Raw genomic sequence first — 22,734 nt, 5'->3', positions numbered from 1 at the left:
CCCAAGAGAGCAACTAAATGACCAAAAATTTTTCAGAACACAAAGATACCTTGGCAATTATATAAAAACTAAAGGACTCTATATTAAAACTAAAGGACTCTAGTCTTTACAGGTATTGCTAGGAAAATTACACATCTCAACATTTTCATTTCTTGAGAGTTGCCACCGCTCGAGGCATGCAAATTTCAGCAAATTTGACAAGAAAAAAAAAGTCATAAAAATTCTTCTATCCTGTGAAGCAATAGCAACCCAGAAGTGGCTCATTTTCAAATACTATCCATCAGTAATAGCCTTCTCTCACAACAGACAACCGTAACAAATTTAGCTGCCTTCAGTGTTGGTCCAGATAGAGCTAAGGCACCAGAGGTGTCCATCTCCTACAGACTCAAGTAAGGCTCACCATTTTTTTCAGCTGGAGTTAAATGAAAGAAAATGTAATTCATATTTCCAGAAGGAAAAGTGGCATATTTTCCAGTAAGCTTCTTGTTCTCATTTTACTATTTTAAGAGTTCTGATCACTCCCAGCATTGCTGTGTGGCAAGATCTCATTTCTGGTGGCTGATCATTTCCATGGCACGATGCTTTACCAAAACTGTCTCCAGAAGCTGTTTTGATTCGTATTTAGCTTCAGCGTATTTATACACAAAATACCATTTCAATGGCGTCGTGCCAAAAAAGAAATAGCTTGCTCAGATTTCAGTTGACTTTGTTAAAGGAAATTATTTTAAATTAATGTGGCTATTGAACTGCTGCCATCCTTAACCTCAGAAAATATATTCCTTCTAATTTTTGCTGTGAACGTTTATTTATTTAAGTTAAATTCCAGCTCATGAATGTTGACCATAAGGAGTCTAAACCTTCCTGCTACTATTTCATATTCTTCTTCTAAACAAGGGCAGGCACATACTGGCCACATTAGTATGCAGAGCCAGATCACCACCATTAAGTGAAATCATCTATGTATTTTTGGTAGAATCTTTAACAACTTCCACCCCCGTCAGGGAAATGGAACAAGGCTGTTTTGTTTTCAGACAGCAACAATTTGATCTCTGGTTTACTAGATGGCGCTCAAAATATTTTTCCATATGTTTTTCCGCAAAGAGAATCTGACATCAGCGTGGTTTACCTTTACCAGTGAATGCAGGCTTTTTTCACCAAACATATCCCAGAGGAAGGTTAGGTCTTCCTGGCTATCCACATGTGGCTGCAGCTGGGCTGGCAAAGCAGTCAACAGCTCATACAGACCTATAAAATGAAAATAAAACACAAAGTGTAATCTTAGAGTGATCTCATTAATTTCGCGTCAGGTGTGTGTAAATGACAGCTGCAACATGTCCTTTATACGGGATCTGTTTTCTGGGCCATCAAGCCAAACCCTTCTCCCAAGAAGCCAACGAACCTTTTTGATTTTTAAATCCCAACTAAGTATGTATTAACAGGCTAGTTTTTACCTTTTGGTTGTCAACATTCTACAGGCATCCAAATTTACATAACCTGAGACAGAAAATGTGTACAAGCTTTCAGAGAAAGAAGAAAACGCATACATTCCTTTCCTTAATCGTTATTACATTTCCCTCGATGTTCGCCAAAGAGTAAAATGAGTCATGAATAGGAAAAACCTCCTTAGAAGAGCAGAAAATTGATAGAGTGGTCCATTAAAAAAGGTTTTGTGGTTTCCAAATAGTTCCTAATAATATATAGCTTCAAAAACACTTGCATTATCTAACATCCAAAATCAAGTTCTAAAAAGTAAGACGGATTAAACCATCCTTGGTGTTGCTTCACTGTAGTCGCCTGGTTTTAAAACAACAACAACAAGCTACACAGAACTGAGTTTCAACTGGACTCTACTCTGGGCATATGTGATACTCTCTGAAAGAGTTAAGGACTCGGAGCCCTCCTCACTAGAAGCTTCCCTGGGGTAGACAGTAGCGCCATGTTCCACAGCAGCTGACTGCAGAAACCATCCATCTCCTTCAGGAGCCGTCAGACTCCCGTCCAAGAAAAGTTGCGACAGCGCCTGCCCAGGACTCTTCAGGGAGGTGACCTGGCAGGAGTCGGTATCAACTCTTAGCCCATGTTTCACTTTCCAGGGGGGATTACATGAGGTAAAAAGGACAAAATTCCTTTTATTTCTGTCTGGTGTCTACAAAAACACCGAGACGTCCTGGGATCTACAACACACGGGGCTGTTGTTATTCCTACGCTGAGTAAGTGCAGTTGTTCATCAGAGGGACAGCTTTACAAGATACGTAACTAGCAAAGAATTGCAAATTATGGCCTGCTGATTAGTGTATCTATTATCTTCCGAAAGCATTATAACATTCTGATAATTAGTGATAATTCACAACCAAATGTATTAGCTCTCGCTTGGAAAGTTGGATCTGTAACTTGAGAGGTTAAACTCAAACATTACTGGGACTGCATTTGGCCAAAAAGATCTATAATATTCTAGGAACAAAAAAAAAACTTCTCCCTATTACGTTCTTAAGTATTCTTGATGGTTTATATTTACTCCCTTAAAAACCTGGCATCTTGCCTAAGCTAGCTCTTATTTATAAATTTGTAAAAACATTTTTTTATTAACATATAATGTATTATTTGTTTCAGGGGTACAGGTCTGTGATTCATCAGTCTTACACAATTCACAGCGCTCACCATAGCACATACCCTCCCCAATGTCTATCACCCAGCTGCCCTATCCCTCCTACCCCCACCACTCCAGCAATCCTCAGTTTGTTTCCTGAGATTAAGAGTCTCTTATTGTTTGTCTCCCCCTCCAGTTTCGTCTTGTTTCATTTTTCCCTCCGTTCCCCTATGATCCTGTCTTGTTTCTCAAATTCCTCATATCAGTGAGATCATAAGATAATTGTCTTTCTCTGACTGACTTATTTCACTTAGCATAATACCCTCTAATTCCATCCACATCGTTGCAAATGACAAGGTTTCATTTTCTGATGGCTGCATAATGTTCCACTGTATATATATATAAAAACATTTTTAAGGTGTCCAAACCTAATTCAATGTATAATAATACAGGTCTCACTTTACACATATACATATACACACACATTTAAAGTAATGACAATTGCCAACATCTGTGGTTAAGGTCAGAGGTTCAAGTTGAAAATTATGTAAAAAGAAGGTAGAGTTTCACTATTTTATATTGACTTCAGGAGCAGTAAAAATAATTCCTTATTCCTTGGTAATATGATTAGTTTAATTAATGATACTAATTTGACTATACTTTATAAGGTATAGTTGTTGGGGAGGGGGTTAAATGAGGTAATATATTAGAACAGCCCCTGGCACATGGTAGTCTGTTTCAGATGTAACGCAGTGAGCTTCAGCCATTGTTGTTATTATTACTGTTATTCATCATTACCATTCTTTGTTTAAAGATTTATTTATTCATTTTAGAAAGGGGGAGGTAGGCGCAGAGGGAGAAAGAGTCTTAGGCAGACTCCCTGCTGATCATGGAGCCTGATGTGGGGCTCGATCTCACGACCCCGAGATCATGACCTGAGCCAAAACCAAGAGTTGGATGCTCAACCAACCACACCACCCAGGCACTCCCATCACTATTATTATTAAAAAAGCAAAAGCCTTAGTCAAACAGACCTAGATTCAAACCAGGTCTATACTTCAGTTATTTCACATAACTTAACCTCAGCTTTGTTGCCCTCATCTGTTGGAAAAGAAATGGTAATCTGCACATGTAATAAAATTGAACAGAAAAAAATGTACAAACATGTACGTATACACAAAGAAGTGCATGTGATACAGGGGAAATCTGAGAAAGGGTAATGGACTGCATCAGTGACAATGTGCCCCTTGCAATTACTATGGTTATGCAAGATGTTACCATTGGAGGAAGCAGGGTCAAGGGTACACAGGATCTACATTATTTCTTTGAACACGGGAATCCACAATTATCTCAAAATACAGTTAAAACCAAAGGAAACATTGTGGTAAATGTGACTGTTGTAAGAATTCAAGAGAACAATGCACATAGCAGCACTGAGCCCTGTGGCTGGCACACAGGCATTTGATAAATAAATAAATATATATACACACACACACATAAATATGTTCTTCTTTTCTTGATATGCCTCATCTGGAATGAAAACCCCATTGCAATGGTACAAAGTCAAAACAACAGCTTAGCGATACATTCCCCTGGACCCAATACCATACTCAGAAAGAAAACCACCCTAGTCTTCTACATATGGAAAGTGTAAACTTTACCCAAGTACTGCTTAACTTTTTTGTGGGAATAAATCATATTATCTTACATTACAGTAATAATTTCTCTGTTAGCAGTAGCTCATAAACCTGAGTTTTCTGGGTTTCCTAGCCTTATACAATCGTAATTCATATGCCCCCCTAGCTTGGCACCCTCATGACGACAGCAGTCACTTCTCTTGAGCTCCCACATCTCGTAGCCCCACCAAAGCCAGAAGAGACAGGACAGTGCCAATCAGAAATGAAAGAAGCTGAGAAGAGTGAGGAGGGCGGGCGAGTGGCCTCAGTGCAGGTAACATGGCCCACCACATCCACTCAAGTGCGTCAGAGAGACCCCAGAAACCAGCTCAGTCCATGGCTAAAACCAGGTCCCTGTTCTCACAGGAGCTTTTTATATTCAGTTCCTAGAGTTCCAATAGTGAACACCACTATGAAATCCAAATGGTTTGGGTCCTTGATATTCAGAGAGCAAGTAACAGAGTTTAGCTAACAAGGGTTATCTTGGACAATCTTACCTACATCTACCTATATCTATTGAATCTTACCTAAATCTGAGCAAGAACTGGGACTACACTCCTCTGTAGTCATTCAAGCTCACGAGTGCTTCATTCCAGTGCACCATTATGGTACCTGCCTAGAGGACTAAGACAAATCAGCCACGATCCCTGTCCTCAGGACGTCACAGTGTAGAGAACAAGCACAGACAGGTCAGTTAGGAAGTGCAGAGCAGGATTAGACTGCGTGGCAAGGCAAGGTAAGTGGTCAATTCTTCTAAAGGAGGGAGAAGACATCAGGGAAGGCTTCAGCAAAGAATCACACCCGAGTTACATCTTGAAAGCTTCCACTCCTAAGAATCAGCATTTATGAGTTCTTCCATTCAGAGCACTACATTAGTTCCTCTATACAGGTAGGTGGAGAATATGCCACCACCTCTACCCCAGAGATCTTACATCTTGGATAACACAGAATACATATCATATATGCTCAAAGAGAAAGCAATCCTAAATGATCTCCTATTTGGGGCGACTGCGTGGCACAGTCAGTTAAATGGTTGACTCTTGGTTTCAGCTCAGGTCGTGATCTAGGGGTCATGAGAACCGGCCCCGCATCAGGCTCTGTGCTCAGCGTGGAGTCGGCTTGAGATTCTCTCTCCCTTCCCCCTCCCCCCCACCGCTCTTGTGCACACATGCTCACTCTCTCTCTCTAAATAAGTCTTAAAAAAAAAATAATAATGATCTCCTATTTGTCCAAGTAAAGATTCAAAATGTATATTCCTCCAAGTAAAATAAACAGATGTTTAGGCTGTGGATAAAATATTCAAACAGCAAATTAATTTTCACAGATATTGTGAGATGCCCATGCGGCTTATAGTATTTAAATTATAATTTGGTTAGGAACATACACTTTGAATTACCTATTAAGTACAAATATCGTAATTTAGATATTGAGGTTTACCCCACTTGCACATTTCATGCAACCATTTTATTTAAATTCTTCACAATGACTTCTTTATCACAACTACCACTTGTAGAGCTAGAAGAGATCATTTTCACTTCTAGTTATTGGAGATACAACACTTTTTTGAATGCATGGGAGATGCCTTCACTAAGAATCTGGGTAAAGCTGGGTGCTTTTCCACCTGGTCTACACCTCTATGTTTTTATCTCTACACCAAAACCACTTACCTACTCTCTAAGTATCTCTAACACTTGCAGGTCTGTTTTTAACCCCTCTCCAAGAAATATTAACCCGGTTTAAACTTCCTTGTCTCTTTAAAAACAACAACAACAGTTCTGTCAGATGATCTTTCAATGACTCCAAAAACAGGAACTTGGGTTATATGAGAATAATTAGGGCTTCTCCAATCAACACATTTTTATGTAAGTAACAGAGAAAACGGTCTATAAGAACTTTTGTAAGGGCTTGACTTTAAGGCAGCGCTCTCTTCTCTAAGAGATCATTTTAGTAGTAGAAAAGAAATCTCACCTTCTGTTTGGGTAGACATGATACAAGACACGGTCAAAGACACACATGAAGAGATTATCTCATTAAAATGTTCCAGCAGGAAAAAAGGCAATATTTTTGTATTAGGGATTTTATATACTGACAGAAAAGAAGGCAACAAAAGCAAAACTAAAATACAACAAGGTTCGTTTGATTAACATGTACAACAATTATAGCAATTTAAAGGAGAGAGCAATCAGTAAAGGTTAAAGAAGGCTATGCAAAAGGGTCTGAAGGAAGGAAAATAGGGCCTGGAAGGGTGCACAGCAGTGTAGAGAACACCCAAGATGAAAAGTCAGCAATAATCATGTAAATGTAGAGTTGGTTTTTTTTTTTAAGATTTTATTTATTTATTTGACAGAGAGAGACACAGCGAGAGAGGGGACACAAGCAGGGGGAGTGGGAGAGGGAGAAGCAGGCTTCCCACGGAGCAGGGAGCCCAACGCGGGGCTCGATCCCAGGACCCTGGGATCATGACCTGAGCCAAAAGCAGATGCTTAACAACTGAGCCACTCAGGTGCCCCTAAATGTAGAGATTTTTAAAGCCACTAAAATTCTGTAAAGCTGAAGAAAAGATGAGGAAGTACTCAAACCCAAATTTCTGCTTTGTATGTTTGCCTCGGTCACGGTCCAATCCAGAGAGCTGTGCAGTAATTTGAACCAGGAAAGTTTAATATAGATCTAGTGGTAAAGCAAAATCTCAAGAATACGTAGTGCTGAAGGAGAAGACCCAGAAGGAGACAACAGTGGAAGAGGAGCTCCCTCCCCAAGACTAGGATTCTCAGCTCATTAGAGGTGGTGTGATTACAACTCACCAGACCCACCAGATGGCCTGGCCACTGTCACCAGGCCAGCAGGAAACACCCCTCCAGGGTACCAGTGGGCAGAAAACAATGGCTGGGACCAATGCTTCACTAGGGTTTCAGTGGGGAGAGGCTGGGCAGCTAGAATCCACTGCCAGGACCAGAAAGCCAAAATAATCCCCACAGGTGGGCAGAAAAGTGTGAAAGGGACTGGCAAACAGAACTCCCCCCCCCGCCCCCCAGGGTGCTGGCTGGTCAAGACTGGGAAGCTGACTTCTGGGATGCCTGAGAGACCCACCAGGAACTTCCCTATAGGGGTGCCGCTGAAACTCAGGAGGAAGCTGTCCACCCGGCTGCCACCAGACCTCAAAGGGGGATAAGCACCACTGGATGCTTCCCACAGGTGCTGCTGCCACATCCCATGGGAAGAACAGAAATAAGTGGAAAACACCAAAACAGGGAAGCGCTGCCTCCTCCTCCTGCAGGGTGCCCTAGTGAGCCCCCCGACAAAGCTTAGCATCACACCAGCTGCAAAGAAGAATCATTAAAGGGCCCAGCTTACCGTTCACACAGCAGGCAGTAAAATACGGATTTGGAGTGGCGAGGCAATAAAATGATACTTGGCCCAATCTTCTATACGGAGATGTAAGTGTGTGCGAGCGTGCGTGTGGGAGCGCGGGAGGGGGTTCTCTTCTTTTGGGGAGGAGGGATGTTGCCTTTCTGCTTTTATTCTGATTATTCTGGTGTGGATTTCTGCTGCTTGGCAGCGGGGACACAATGAAAAATATTTAATCAGCGGTTAGTGAAGGTAAAGCTTCTACCGATATGGATTTTGAAAGAGAAATCAATGCTTGCCAATTTTAACAGTACGCTAAGCCTGGACCCAACAGCTCAGTTATAATGAGGACATTAATTGAGTCAAAGTTCTAAGTTCAAAGGTGACAAATGAAGAACACTCAGGCCTAGCCAAAGAGCGCTCTCTTAACTCCAACCTCCTCAAAAATGCCCAGTGTTTATAAAAGAGGGCAGAGAGAGTGCTGTTTTCCAACAATTAAAAAAAAAAAAAACCTAAAACTGGGAAAACAATACAAAGTACAAAAAGCAACACTTCAGGAACTAAGGGAAGTGTTTAGAGCCAAGAGCAGCGGAGTGCAGAGAGACACACAGGTGTTTTACAATTTTTATAAATGGGTTGCTGAAGCCTGCCGTTGAGGAACTAAATATTGTGCTCTACTCTCCCCTTCCCAAGGACTGTTAGATGGCAAATGCTGGCTGTCTGAAATCATGAAAAATAATATACTGATGAGAATATCTGAATACAGACTAAATTGCTCACTCTGCAAGCGAGTCCATTAAGCCATCCCGTATGTAGACCACGATCTTATTTTAACTTCCCTGACTCATTTGAAGTTAAATGTGCGACAGCTGGCTTCTCTGTGGCCTTACTACACCGGATGACAAACGTATCTGTCATTTTCCTTAAAGATAAAAACCTAAATGCTTCCTCCCCACCTCCAACAACTTATGGTCAGAGTATGTTCTTGAGGCTTTTTGAGCCCTGGGCCATGCAAGTGACAGAGGGTCAGTGGTAGTATTTCACATACAGATTGAAATAATTTGATGCTTTAGCAACTTGTCTTGTGGTGCATTGTTGTTGTTTTTTTAATAAGAGTAGTGTTGTAAAGTTAAAGTCATAATTCTATAATAATCTTATTATCTTGATACAAGATGCATGTTCCATAACAGGCCAGTGATTTGACCAAGGTCTGGGGTAGACAACGCTGACCTAATCCATAAGGAAATGTAACCATGTTGAATAAACAATTCACCCAATGTCGCACATTTAAGTGCTAGTAGTAATCCTACCTAATGCTTACAGAGCTAAGTTAAGTGCTTTGCCTCACTCACCGCTCTCCATAAGTAGGTTCCATTACTACCTTCATTTTACAGGAGGAAATACATTTAGCCTAGTAAGTGGCATATCCAGAACTTAACCTCGGCTCTGCCTATGCTTCTGTAATAACCCCAACATTTCAATCTCCTACTCGAAAACCTTCAAGAGCTACCTTAAAGAGAAAAGTTAAAGGCCTAACCTGATATCCAAATTACAGATGGATCAAATATATCAAATATATTGGGGCGCCTGGGTGGCTCAGTCGTTAAGCATCTGCCTTCGGCTCAGGTCATGATCCCAGGGTCCTGGGATCGAGCCCCGCATCGGGCTCCCTGCTTGGCGGGAAGCCTGCTTCTCCCTCTCCCACTCCCCCTGCTTGTGTTCTCTCTCTCGCTGTCTCTCTCTGTCAAAATAAATAAATCTTAAAAAAAAAAAATTTAAAAAAAAACAAATATATCAAATATAAACTAGTGGAACATCTCATAGAATATTTTTGTCATGTTGGAGTTAAATGCTTTTCTTAGCATACAAAGAACTTAAAAACTGTAACTGGCCATCACTGATAGACTTTATAACAAAATTTTCACACATCAAGAAAATGAAAGAAAGCCAAAGAAGTTTGCAGAGAAACTACTAAAAATCATTTGCACCAAGTGAGTGATTGATATTAAGTATAATGAGAGACGAATAAATTGACAGAAAAATGGGGAATGGCTTATGGTAGCAGAAGAGATGGCCCCCAATGTTCAATCTGACACATAATATTAAATAATTCTAAAAAGTCAAGCAAAGCATATCATTTCCTCCTCCCAATTTAGGAAATAAATTTACAAATAGCCAGGAGTGCCTGGCTGGCTCAGTATAGACAGCATGTGACTCTTGATCTCAGGGTCATGAGTTTGAGCCCCACGTTGGGTGTAGAGATTACTTAAATAAGTAAATAATTTTAAAAGTAAATTTACAAATACCCAGTCTTGACAAAGATGTGGGAAAACAAACCCAGCAATCACTTGCTGGAATAAACATTCATTCATTCAATCAGCATTTATTGACCACCATAAGTTCAAATGTGCCAGATGCTGGTCAAGGTGTTTGCGATGTATAAGTAAACCAAAAAGGCAATGATCCCTACCTTTATGGAGCTAATGCTCTAGAGGGAAGACAAATAGTAAGCATTAGAAGTAAACTATACAGTATGTTGGAAGGTGACAAGTACAGACAGAAAAAGACAAAGTAGAGGCACCTGGGTGGCTCAGTCGATTGAATGCCCAACTCTTGATCTGGGCTCAGGTCATGATCTCAGAGTTATGAGATCTTGCCCCATGTCAGGCTCTGCGCTCAGTGTGGAGTCTGCTTGAGATTCTCTCTCTCCCACTTCCTCTGCCCCTCCCCCAGCTTGTGCTCTCTAAATAAATAAATAAAATCTTAAAAAAAAAAAAAAAGTAGAGCAGTGTAAGATAGATCCATTTCTGGGCCACTCACATGGCAATGACAAATTAAGGAGTCTGAGTGCACTACAATGAGGAAATGACAAACGAGCAAAGACATGAAGGTGATGGAGTTAGCGATGTGAGTATCTGAGGGACAAGCATTCCAGGCAGAGGGATCAGACGATACAAAAACCCAAGCCTCTAAGAGACAGGGCAGGCCTGGAGTATGTGAGGAAGGGCAAGAAGTCCAGCATGACTCAAGCAAAGGGAGGAAGAGAGAGAGATGTAAGAAATGATATAACAGAGAAAATCAGGGACCAGATCAAATAGGGTCTTGTAGTACAAACATTGCAAAGAATTTAACTTTCTGCTTTAGAGGGAAAGAGCCATTGCAGGGTTCTGAGCGAAGGAGTAACATGATCTTACATTTTAAAAGCATCACTCCAGCTGCTGAACTGAGAAGAGACAGCAGGGGAGCAAGGGCAGAGGCAGAGAGGTCATGTCTGAGGGTCAATGCATGATCCAGGCACATGATGATGAGGACCTGCACCAGGTAGCAGCCAGTGGAAGTTACGGAAGTATTCCAATTCTGGAGAGATTTTGAAGCAAGAGCTAGTTATGAATTTCTGTATGAATGAAGGGTATGGGGGGAAAAAAGAAATTTCTCTAAGACTATTTGAAGTTGCCAGTGTGACAGGGAAGTTCAGTGTTAAACACGTTAAGTTCAAGGTCTCTAATGGGCACTGGGTGGAGATGCAATGGGCAGCTGGATACAGGAGTCAGGAGCTCAACAGAGCAGTCTGGGCTGAAGACCTATATGTAGGAGCCATTGGCATATGGATTGTATTTAAAGCCATGAGCCTGAAGGAGATCCTCAAGGTCATGAGTGTAGACATAAATGAGGAGCCAAGGACTGAGGCCTGGGTCTCCACCGTTAGATGTGGAGGCTTAGAGCAGCCGACAACCACTCGGAGGAGCATCAGGAGGGTATTATCCAGGAAACCAAGTGTGGCAAGGAAGAATGAATGATCCACTATGGCAAATGTCATTGATAGGCCAGGCAGAGTAAGGACGGAGGACTACCCACTGGATTTAGCAACATGGAGCTTATGAATTCTGGCATCATGGTGAGTGAAGAAGCCTGGATGAAGAGCACTAAAAATAGAGACACAGTGGATTAAAAGCAAATACAGACAACTCCTACAAATACAGACAACCCTTACAATCTCTTACCAAAGAGAACTGATGTTCAAAAGGGAATGGGGAGTAAAGATGTGCTTAAGATGGGAAAGAAAAAAAAAAAAAAAAACAGCCCAGCATATTTGTGTGGTAATGGCACTGATCCACGACAAATTTTGACAACATAAGGGAGGGAGGGATCTGCTGCAGCTCTGTCCCGCAGCAGATGGGGAGGAACGGGGTCTGGTGCACAAGTGGAGGGACGGCGTTAGATCGAAGTGTGGCTGGTTCACCTATGCCTCCAAGCAGGAAGGCAGAATATGGTGAAAATGGTACAGAGAACATGTGGTAAGCTGCCTTGTGACCTTGGCTGTACTTTCAGCAAACTATGGAACGTGGTCACCTACTGAGAGTCAGGGGAGGGAAGAAAGTGTGTGTATCTGAAAGAAAAGGCTGAAAGAGGCATCGGGGAGAATGGGGGTTGGGGGAATGAATAAAGCAGGGAAGTCATAAATTGGTATACGTTATTGACAATATGACAACTGAAGGCTTGCATTTCCTTTGATCCAGTGATTCACTCATTTATTCACTCACGCATTATACTTCCAGAGAGCCCGGAGGGCCATCTGCAGGACCAATCTCCAACTTTTATCAGTGTGTCATTTAGGAAGAGAAACCAGAACAGGAAACAATTACTTTCTTTTTGCTGTATACATTTCTGCACTGCTTGAGTTTTTACAAAATCGATACTACTTTTATAATTTTAAAAATTTCACTTCTGGGTAATAATCTGACATAAGCCTTTCTCCAGCCCTATAGCTCACAACTTCCCCTGAAATTCCATTCCAGCCATAGAGGACAGCTACTTGCTATCCCCTGAAAGGCTAATAATTCTATCCACGCAATCTTAGCCCAATTCACTAAATAATTAACTTTCTGGTGACAGCTACTGCTGTCTTATTCCCCTCCTGCAGGACCCCGGAGATTATCTGAAAGACAAAACAATCATGGTAACATACTTACCTCAAAGTTTCACGACCAGATTTAACACAACACACTGGACAATATTTCAAGGAGTGTGCACAGGAAGCAGGCAAATTCCCAGGACCCTCTGCTCCCTTCCGACCTCACTCTACAAATACCGGGTGCTGGCCGTGTGCCAGGCACTGATAAGGAGGGGGCTACAAAGCTGAGGGGAAGGGAAAAAGCAAACAGATTCATCCCCTAGGCGTAGGGTAGGAAACTCCGGGGAAAACAAAAGCAAAGCTATAACTGAAAGGCGCTTTAATTATGGGAGGGGATGGAGGCACTGTGAAAGTGTAACCAAGGCAGCTTCCCTGGTGGACAGACGGTGGGGGGTGGGGGTGGGGGGTGGGGGGGGTGCGGTAGAAAAATCTTGTAGGAAAAGAACCACACTTACAAAGGCCCCAAGGGTAGAATGCTTAGACTCCGGTGCCAAATGACAGAACTACAAATTCCACCTCTGCCACTGGTAATTAACATCTCTGTGCAGCCATTTTTAATCTGTAAAGTAGACACAGTAGTACTAACCTTGCAGGATTGCAAAGAGGATTAAAGGAGTTATCTGAAAAGCTTAGAATGACGCCTCACTTGGCTGTTAAACCTATGTAAGCATTTTTTAAATAAAAATGAATTCTTGGGGCGCCTGGGTGGCTCAGTCGGTTAAGCGTCGGACTCTTCATTTTGGCTCAGGTAATGATCTCAGGGTCCTGGGATCGAGGCCCACATCAGGCTTCCCTGCTCAGCGAGGAGTCTGCTTCTCCCTCTCCCTCTGCCCCTTCCCCCACTCATGCTCTCGCACTCACGTGCTCTCTAATAAATAAAAAATTAAAACGAACTCCAAATTAAATGCCAAAACATATGAGTATGCCCAAGCATTAAGGAGACAGATGACAAAATTTAAGTTTATCGTGCTGGAATATATTAAGGGGGAGAAAGGCTTTCCACAATAGGCAAAAACACAGGCAATGATGGACCCCATGTATTGGGGTAAAGAGTGAACTAGACAGAAATGAAAATAAGTGATCACACACCTGTGACCCAAGTCAGTCTAGACATTTCCATAGTAAGGAATAGTGGGGAAGAAAAGAAACAGGACAAAATGCGCTCTGTTCTCAAACAGCTAAGTTCAAGGTATCTCACGTTCAAGAGAAACATTCAACAAACTCTTGCAAGAAACATCAATTGCTACAATTAGGATGACATCAATATCACACATTCATTCATCACTTCTGACAATACTGGCTTATGTAAACCGTGTGCCAATGCACCATCCTGTTTCAAAATCTAGATTGAGAGTCCAGGGAACCAATCATTTGTCATTAACACTAAACATGCTGAGATAGTTGTGCACTAATCTTGCAAAATGCTTCAAGTGGTAACAGAAAAATAACATTAATCCCTTTACTGAGATGATTACATATGCTTTTCACTTCCCACCGGATTACCACCGTTAGACGTAGTAAAGAAACACAGTGGAGATGATGAGCTATACCAAACTGGGGTTGCCTTACGAAAACAGAATTACCCAGAACAGATCTGACAACAAACGTCCATTCAAAGTATTCAATCATTCTGGATCTTTGGCCCCCTCTTTTTTTTTTTAATTATTATTATGTTATGTTAATCACCATACATCATTAGTTTTTTTTTGTAGTGTTCCATGATTCATTGTTTGTGGATAACACCCAGCGCTCCATGCAGAACCTGCCCTCCTTAATACCCACCACCAGCCTAACCCATCCTCCCACCTCCCTCCCCTCGAGAACCCTCAGTTTGTTTCTCAGAGTCCACAGTCTCTCATGGTTCGTCTCCCCCTCCGATTGCCCCCCCTTCATTCTTCCCCTCCTGCTTTTTTTTTTTTTAAACATATAACGTATTATTTGTTTCAGAGGTACAGGTCTGTGATTCAACAGTCTTGCACAATTCACAGCGCTCATCATAGCACATACCCTCCCCAATGTCTATCACCCAGCCACCCCATCCCTCCCACCTCCCACCACTCCAGCAACCCTCAGTTTGTTTCCTGAGATTAAGAATTCCTCATATCAGTGAGATCATATGATACATATCTTTCTCTGATAGACTTATTTCGCTCAGCATAATACCCTCCAGTTCCATCCACGTCGTTGCAAATGGCAAGAGCTCATTCCTTTTGATGGCTGCATAATATTCCATTGTATATATATACCACTTCTTCTTTATCCATTCATCTGTTGATGGACATCTTGGCTCTTTCCACAGTTTGGCTATTGTGGACATTGCTGCTATAAACATCGGGGTGCATGTACCCCTTTGGATCACTACATTTGTGTCTTTGGGGTAAATACCCAGTAGTGCAATTGCTGGGTCATACAGTAGCTCTATTTTCAACTTTTTGAGGAACCTCCACACTGTTTTCCAGAGTGGCTGCACCAGCTTGCATTCCCCCCCACAACAGTGTAGGAGGATTCCCCTTTCTCCGCATCCTCGCCAACATCTGTCGTTTCCTGACTTGTTAATTTTAGCCGTTCTGACTGGTGTGAGGTGGTATCTCATTGTGGTTTTGATTTGTATTTCCCTGATGCCGAGCATAAGATACTGAGCACTTTTTCGTGCCAAGTTACACTTATTTTAAATACCCATCCTGACCTGAGAAATGTTTTAACCAAAACTAATAGAGAATTTCACACATTCCTTTCCTCTACCTCCATGTAGCACTTTTATAGAAATACATCTCTGCCACAATCAAGGTAAAAGATACCAAGATACATATGGTAGCTATTCTGAAATTTCAAGGAAAAAGATGACCAAGGATAGAACATAGATCCTTCTATATAAACTCTTAAGAAATCTTTGTTGAGGGCAATCCCTTTTCTATTGCTTTTTCACTGTGTTTGAACAAACACAAATTATTGCTATTAAACCAAAGAAAATGAATTTAATGCTAAAACGTGACATTAAGTCTCAAAACAAGAACATCCCTGAATGTGAAATCATACAAAAATACAGAAGCGTAAAGTGAAGAAATTTTTCCATTTCCAGAAAACTGCTTCTGTAAAAATATAATATTCTGTACAAGACAGTAGTAATTCCTAAGAGAATAAATGGCTCAGAATTTGATGAAAGTGTTCCCGCAGTGAACAATTCACTCTTCTTGCAGATTCCAGATGCTCAGCATTCCTGACATCAGAATGGAAAAATTTACTGTTGGTCTAGAGAAATTTAATATCACCATTCTTGTCATATCCCTCATAGCTTCATTATTAGAACAAGTCTGGGGAAGCTATAAACCTATATTAAATGATAAAAAAGATGTTCTCCGTGTCCAATCATATTAGATCATATAAGTAACCGAAATATTTAGAAATCCTATAGAAAAAGACTTGAGAACAAGAAAAACATATATTCACCGGGTATTTTTCTTAATTTTGATATTTGCATTCTGTACAGTATGGCCAGGCACAGGACGACCAAAACATTTAACTATAGCCAAGGGCTAATAAACACTAAAGGACATATATTGACGCCCAGAGCAACACTATAAAATTTTATTATATTAATAAAATGGGATACACCAAGCTTTAAATTTTCCACTTTGTCAAAGGTAAAGTAATCAGCACTATTCGGTGCCATTCATAACAGGATTCAATTTTTCTCATTTAAAGTATGCTTTATTTCCAAAAGTACCTATACTAAAATACTTTAATACAACTCTGACAGAAGCATTCGCTTTCTTACGCTTTCTCCCAACTGCAAATAACTGCTTAAAGCATTGGCAAGTTCCGTTTTATATACACAGAACAATTTAAATAATTACAATAGTGCAGCTCATTAATAACATTTTATATAATTACCTAGAAAGTCTATAATATCAGGGGCAAGGTAACAGAGGGCATGTGCATATACCTGTACATCACCCTCATTTTTAAAAAGCTATCTCTAAGCTTTAAACAGATTCCAGTTTGTAATTAGCTCTGTGTTTGCAGTCTGTGGCCCACAGAGGGTATCCTCCACTATCAAAGTGAGTATAACAGGACAGTTGACTCTGCAACAATACCAGTTTAAAACTGCATAGGCCCACTTATTCGTGGATTTTTTTTTTTTTACAGCACGCTATTGTAAATGTATTTTCTCTTACGGCTTTCTCACCAACATCTTCTTTTCCCCAGGCTACTCCCTAGCTAAGAATATAGTATAGAATACATACAACACACAAAATACGTTAATCGACTGTTGTTATTGGTAAGGCTTTTGCTCAACAGTAGGCTATTAGTAAAGTTTTCGGAGAGTCAGAAGTTACACACGTTATTTTGAACTGTGTCGGGGAGGGGATCTGGGGATGAGCTGGTGCCCCAACCCCCCACAGTGTTTAAGGGTCAACTGTACTTTGATCCCTAAAAGTACTCATCCATAAGACAAAGCCATAGCAAAATGAAAATTACTTTGAAAACTCTTATGAATTATGGCTTATAACAGTCTTCTAGAAAAATGAATTACATTTACACTACATTTAACCAGTTATAGGGCCTCCTAGCCTGGAACAGTTGGCTATTAAAGGTAAAGTACTACTCTATTTGTTTTATTGTAGTTAATAGCATGATAGGATTTATTTTAATTGATTTCAATATTGTTGAATATTGAACAGTTCAATAAAACTGAACCTAACATGTAGTTAGGCCCAGCCAAATAAAGAGTTTATCTGGATTTCTGCTTTCCCTACAGGACACCAACCTACATCTTACCTCTCATCATCCTACATTCAATGTATTAATGGTACGTAATGGACAGACCAACAGGCAAAGGTTAGATTCCTAACCTTAATCAGGAAGAAAAGTAACAGCAAGAGAAACCAAGTAAACACAAGAGGGCCTACTGGATGTTCCAGTTAGGTGCTGTAGACAAAGAAACAGGAGTTTCTCATAGGATGACAACAGTCAACAGAGATAAAGAATGAGTTCTTAGCACCTAACTGGTACCTCCGTGATCTGTAATGAGATGAATGTACAAAAAGCACCCAGCACGTGGATGACCCAAGTAGCCATAGAGTAGCTGCCATCATCTTTATCATTTCCTCCCAGAGGCTCGTTAGTTGAATCAATAAGCAATCAAGTGAAGGAAAAGCTCTTAGAAGTGTTCAGAATTATTTATAATGGCTTTCTTTTCAAGTATTCTCCTGAAATAGCCTTCATGATATTTCCCCAAGAACAATCTGCTACACAAAAATATAATAGTTGTGCTCCTAAGAGACTTCTTCACGTTATCAAAATTGTGTAAAAAATCTTATTTCATGAGGAAAAGATGTGGTAGGTTCCAGAGTTCCCAACTTATGATAACTATGGTACGCCCATGCATGAATTTTAATAATAAATGGAATAACCTAAGCTGTAACTGTATTTTATTTTTAAGCAAAAAGTAATAAATTGGTGTTTTGCAACTGTTGACCAGAAACCTAAATGCTTCCCGGCCTTTCAATCCACACAAGTCTTCTTTAAACAGCTTGAAATTTTGTTTCTTACAGAAATCATAACCATCAAGGTAAAAATCCCTCAAAAGACTGGACAGCTAGGTCTGCTGAAACATAATAGAATATCTGGAAAGAGATCTAGTATAGATCTAGAATTGGATAGAAGATAAAGGTACCATTGCAAATCGTTTAAGTAGTGGGAAATTATTCTACTAAAAGTGCTGAATCCCTACATTACCATTCAGGAAAAAAACGAAACCAAATCAACTAGGATCCCTACATAACGAAGCCAATCCCTAATTATCTCTTTACATGCAAACTGCATTTTAAAAATTCAGTCTAAGAGACATGTGCTATTACAAAAATCCTTGCACATATTTACAGGGGTGATTTTTCCACAATCCTCACTTGTCAAGAAGCAGCAAAGCAAAATATATAGGCCTTAGGTCCCATATCTTAACATATGTCAGTAAAACAGTAAAAATTGAGGAGGTTCAAGTGCACTCCATCTGAAAGAGAAGTTTAACATTTAATGTGAGTTCTGGCCAATGAAATTTATATTTTTAAATTTTATCAATATCAATGGCCCTGTATGAGAGCTATGTAATTACATCTTGATGGCACGAAACCATCTTTTTTTTAGTTTGATCTCCATCTTTACCGTAACCGCTTACCATGTATCCCTTAGCTTCTCTTAAAGAGTCATGTCTTCTGAATGACAAATTCCAAAAGCAATATAAACCCATTAAATACAATTTATATTACCAGAGAGAAAAGAATTTTTAGGTAAGCTAAGAATATATTTCTATCAAAAACTGACGTGAGGTCACATGATTAAGTGTTCAGCAGAATTTCAAAAGTCACCGGAATGGGTGAAAGTTCATTTCCATGGAACTCATTAGCTGTCTGTAATTCATTTTGCTAAGGAAAATTATTCCTTTAGAAGAAATTTCCAAGTTTCTCCATGTAAAATAATTTTATGTCCAACGCCTACTCATCCCTTAATTCCCAGATCAAGTGCCCCTCCATCACCTACCCCAAAAGCGGGCACTAATCTCTTCCAACTTTGAACTTCATCTCACCTCATCCATCGCCCCTCTCCTACGATACGGATTGTCTTAGTAGATTTTAATTTAAAGTGCATGCTTCTACCTGTCTATATGTTTCGATAATATTAGCATTCTTAGGGCTTTTTTAAAAAGGCACATTTTCTTTCAAAATGTATTTTGCATGCAAAAGTCTTAAAGAGACAGCCTCTCACTCACACTGAGGGACTCTCAGAAGGTATAAAGACTAACATGACTCATATGAATTCTCAAAGTGATTTTTGGTTTGGATTTTGTTCTGAATATATAGCTAGAAATCCCAGTTTAGGATTAGGAGTGTATAAGAATTACAATTTTCCTTGATCGAATGCTGGTTTTTCACTTTTTGAAAATGCTTAAAGATAACCCCTTACAAGATTGTTTTGTTGTTGTTGTTCATCAGAGTCCTCTGAGCCATCTTTTTGACTAGACCTGGACCTCGGTCCCTTGTCCTGTCTTTGGCATGCCTCGCCCAGTTTTTGTTGCTGTTGTTTATTTTTGAGAAAAGAATATTTTACACTGAACAATTCTAAAGCAACAGGGATCTGAAATCTACCAAGACAATCCTTTATTTATATATATATATATATGTATATCACTCAAACTGTCCATAAACCCTTTTTAGGACTGAACCCTAAGATTGTGCTAAGATTAAAAAAAAAAGCAAACTGTCTTCTGGGACAACAAAGAATATTTGTAACACAAAACCTAGCAATCCGGCTAATTTAATCAGCATCATATACACCCAAGCATATACAGAAAACTGGGCTATAAAAATAGCCTCCTGATGTAACTATACTCTTATTTCATAAGAAGACCACCAAGAAATACTCCCTTTAATTTAAGTGTCATTTAATGTGGCATGTTCTCCTGATCAAGAAACTGCTGCAAGAGCAAGGAGGGACATTTTCAAAGTCGCTAACTGGGCTCCAAGCCTCACAGGAAACAGTGCAATAGAACAGATTAATTCTTTTTTTATTTTATTTTAAATTGATTGAACAAATTCTTGTTTCTTAAAGTGCAAACTGCTGAGCATTACAGGGTCCAGTGGTCTCTCATGTGGCCCATGGGCAGTCTCCACTGGCCTAACTTAGCACTATTGAAGGAAAAAAAAAGCAATTACGATATTGTCACCCAGGTTCGAATTTGCAACAGGATTATGACTTTTGCATCATTGTTTCATAAGGTTGTGCCAGTGCTGCCAAGACTATGCTTGTCAGAGCTTTTCTATTAACTTTCACAGCATTTGCTTATCGCCATTGTGTTTGGAAAATTTACACTACACAACTATAATTATATCAAGTCATATACTCAATTAACTAAAATAGATGAAAGACTTAAGATCAGGGGTGACTGGGTGGCTCAGTCATTAAGCGTCTGCCTTCGGCTCAGGTCATGATCCCAGGGTCCTGGGATCGAGCCCCGCATCGGGCTCCCTGCTCCGCAGGAAGCCTGCTTCTCCCTCTCCCACTCCCCCTGCTTGTGTTCCCTCTCTCACTGTGTCTCTCTCTGTCAAATAATAAATAAAATCTTAAAAAAAAAAAAAAAAAGACAAGATTAGTTCATAGAAGCCTAGTCACTGACAACAGTAATACAGGGGAACCTGGGTGGCTCAGTCAGTTAAGCTGCTGACTCTTGATTTCAGCTCAGGTCATGATCTCAGGGTCCTGAGATGGAGCCCTGCATCAGGCTCTGTGCTCAGCAGGTAGTCTCCTCAAGATTCTCTCTCTCTCCTTCTCCTTCCCCTCCCCCCACTCACTCTCTCTTTCTCTCTAAAATAAATGTTTAAAAAAAAAAAAAAGAAAATACTAATACAAACATAGAGGTTCCATCTTCTGAATATTTATGATCTAAGTCCCAAACATTACAAGGCTACAGGAAAATAAACATTTGATATTCACCAATAAACTAACAATGTAAATACCAGCCCTCATTTAAACATTTCTTCCCACCTAACCCATGCCAGGCACACTGTCATTGGTTTTTATCTTGGATGCCATAAACATCACTGCAAAAATACAGGACTTCACAAGGCTGACAAAAGTAATGTTGAGGAACTGCTCAACCATGAGCAATGATGGTGGTGACCAAGCCACTGAAAGAGGTCTGCTAATCAACAACCCAGAAAAATATAACATACTGATAAATACATTTCACTTTGAAAGGGAACAATCAGAATACCAAATTTCAAAAATGAACAAAAACCAAATACTACTGGAGAAACTAAAGACTTCAGATATTTTTGTTAAAATGCCCTTTTTATTATCCCACTGCAGAAGTCAAAACGCTATTATAAAATGTTGTCAACAATATCATGCCAACAAAGGAAAATTCAGCAGGATGCTTTACATTTATGCTAAGAATTAGCACAGTTATAACTGTAACCGACAATGTTCTTAATTACATTTAAAATGTGGTCACAATTTATATTTCCTTTTTCCAGATAAAGTTCTGATCACTTCCCCATCCCACCATTTTCTTGCTCTTTTCATACCCTATTTAATGTGGATTAATTTTAATTGGCCTTTACCTGCTATCTGTTATTACTAGAAAAAATGTACCTCAGAATAACAACATCAATAAAGAAAGTTAACAAGATTCCAAACTCAATTGAGAGTGAATCTACCTATGCTAGAAGTGAAACTAAAAATGCACTTCTTTCACAAAGACAACCAAAAAATAAGCCACCAAAACAAAGTCAGAATACAAAGCACAATAATAAGAATTAGGTTTTATTTAACCTGAGAGGTAACTTCCCCTATCCCCAGTGCTTTGTGAGTTAAGAAATTCTGATAAACAGTGTCATGAAGCCACCAAAGTTTTCTAATCATTTTTAAACTAAAGACACTGGCCTCTTTTGCCAATAAATTGTTTCCAGATAAAGTACAAACTAATGTTAGAGGATAAAAACTGATAGTCGCTTAAAATAGAAATGAAAACAAAATAAACAATACTAGGACAACTAAATTTCTACATGTGAGAGAATTAACTTAGATCCCTATCTCACACCATACACAAAAATTAACTCAAATTTTACTTTTTTTTTTTTAAAGATTTATTTAATTATTTGTCAGAGAGAGAGAGAGAGAGCACGCACAAGCAGGGGGAGTAGCAGGCAGAGGGAGAAGCAGGCTCCCCACTCATCAGGGAGCCCGATGTAAGACTTGATCCCAGGACCCCGGGATCATGACCTGAGCCCAAAGCAGATGCTTAACCGACTGAGCCACCCAGGCATCCCTTAACTCAATTTTTTTTCTTTCTTTTTTTTTTTTTTTTGAAGATTTTATTTATTTATTTAACAGAGAGAGACAACATAAGTAAGGGGAGTAGTAGAGGTTGAGAAGCAGGCCTCCCCGCAGAGCAGGGAGCCCGATGTGGGGCTCGATCCCAGGACCCTGGGATCACAACCTGAGCCGAAGGCAGACGCTTAACGCCTGAGCCACCCAGGTGCCCCTTAACTCAAATTTTAAATAAGGGGTAAATCCTCATAACCTTGGATTTGGCAACAGATTTTTGATATGCCACCAAGAGCATAAGAAACACAAGAAAAAATGGACACTGATCTTCATCAAAATTAGGACTTTTCCACAAATGATATTATAAAGAAAGAAAGTGAAAAGATAACCTA

General features: G+C 40.0%; 1 protein-coding gene across 3 annotated transcripts in view; it reads right to left on the bottom strand.

Annotated features, from left to right (window-relative positions):
- MPP7 (membrane palmitoylated protein 7) overlaps window positions 1-22,734 on the bottom strand; it is a 317,439-nt gene that overhangs the window by 191,876 nt on the left and 102,829 nt on the right. For all 3 annotated transcript variants that reach the window (XM_034987220.1, XM_034987221.1, XM_034987219.1), the window contains exon 3: window positions 1,127-1,245. In XM_034987220.1, coding sequence (XP_034843111.1) covers window positions 1,127-1,245 — 119 coding nt within the window. The remainder of the gene's footprint in view (window positions 1-1,126; window positions 1,246-22,734) is intronic.

The sequence above is a fragment of the Mirounga leonina genome, unplaced genomic scaffold (assembly GCF_011800145.1).
Source record: "Mirounga leonina isolate KUSES-001 unplaced genomic scaffold, KU_Mleo_1.0 Mir_413, whole genome shotgun sequence".
Classification (NCBI taxonomy): domain Eukaryota; kingdom Metazoa; phylum Chordata; class Mammalia; order Carnivora; family Phocidae; genus Mirounga; species Mirounga leonina.
The sequence above is the reverse complement of the archived record's forward strand: the minus strand, read 5'-3'. Positions and strand labels throughout refer to the sequence as shown.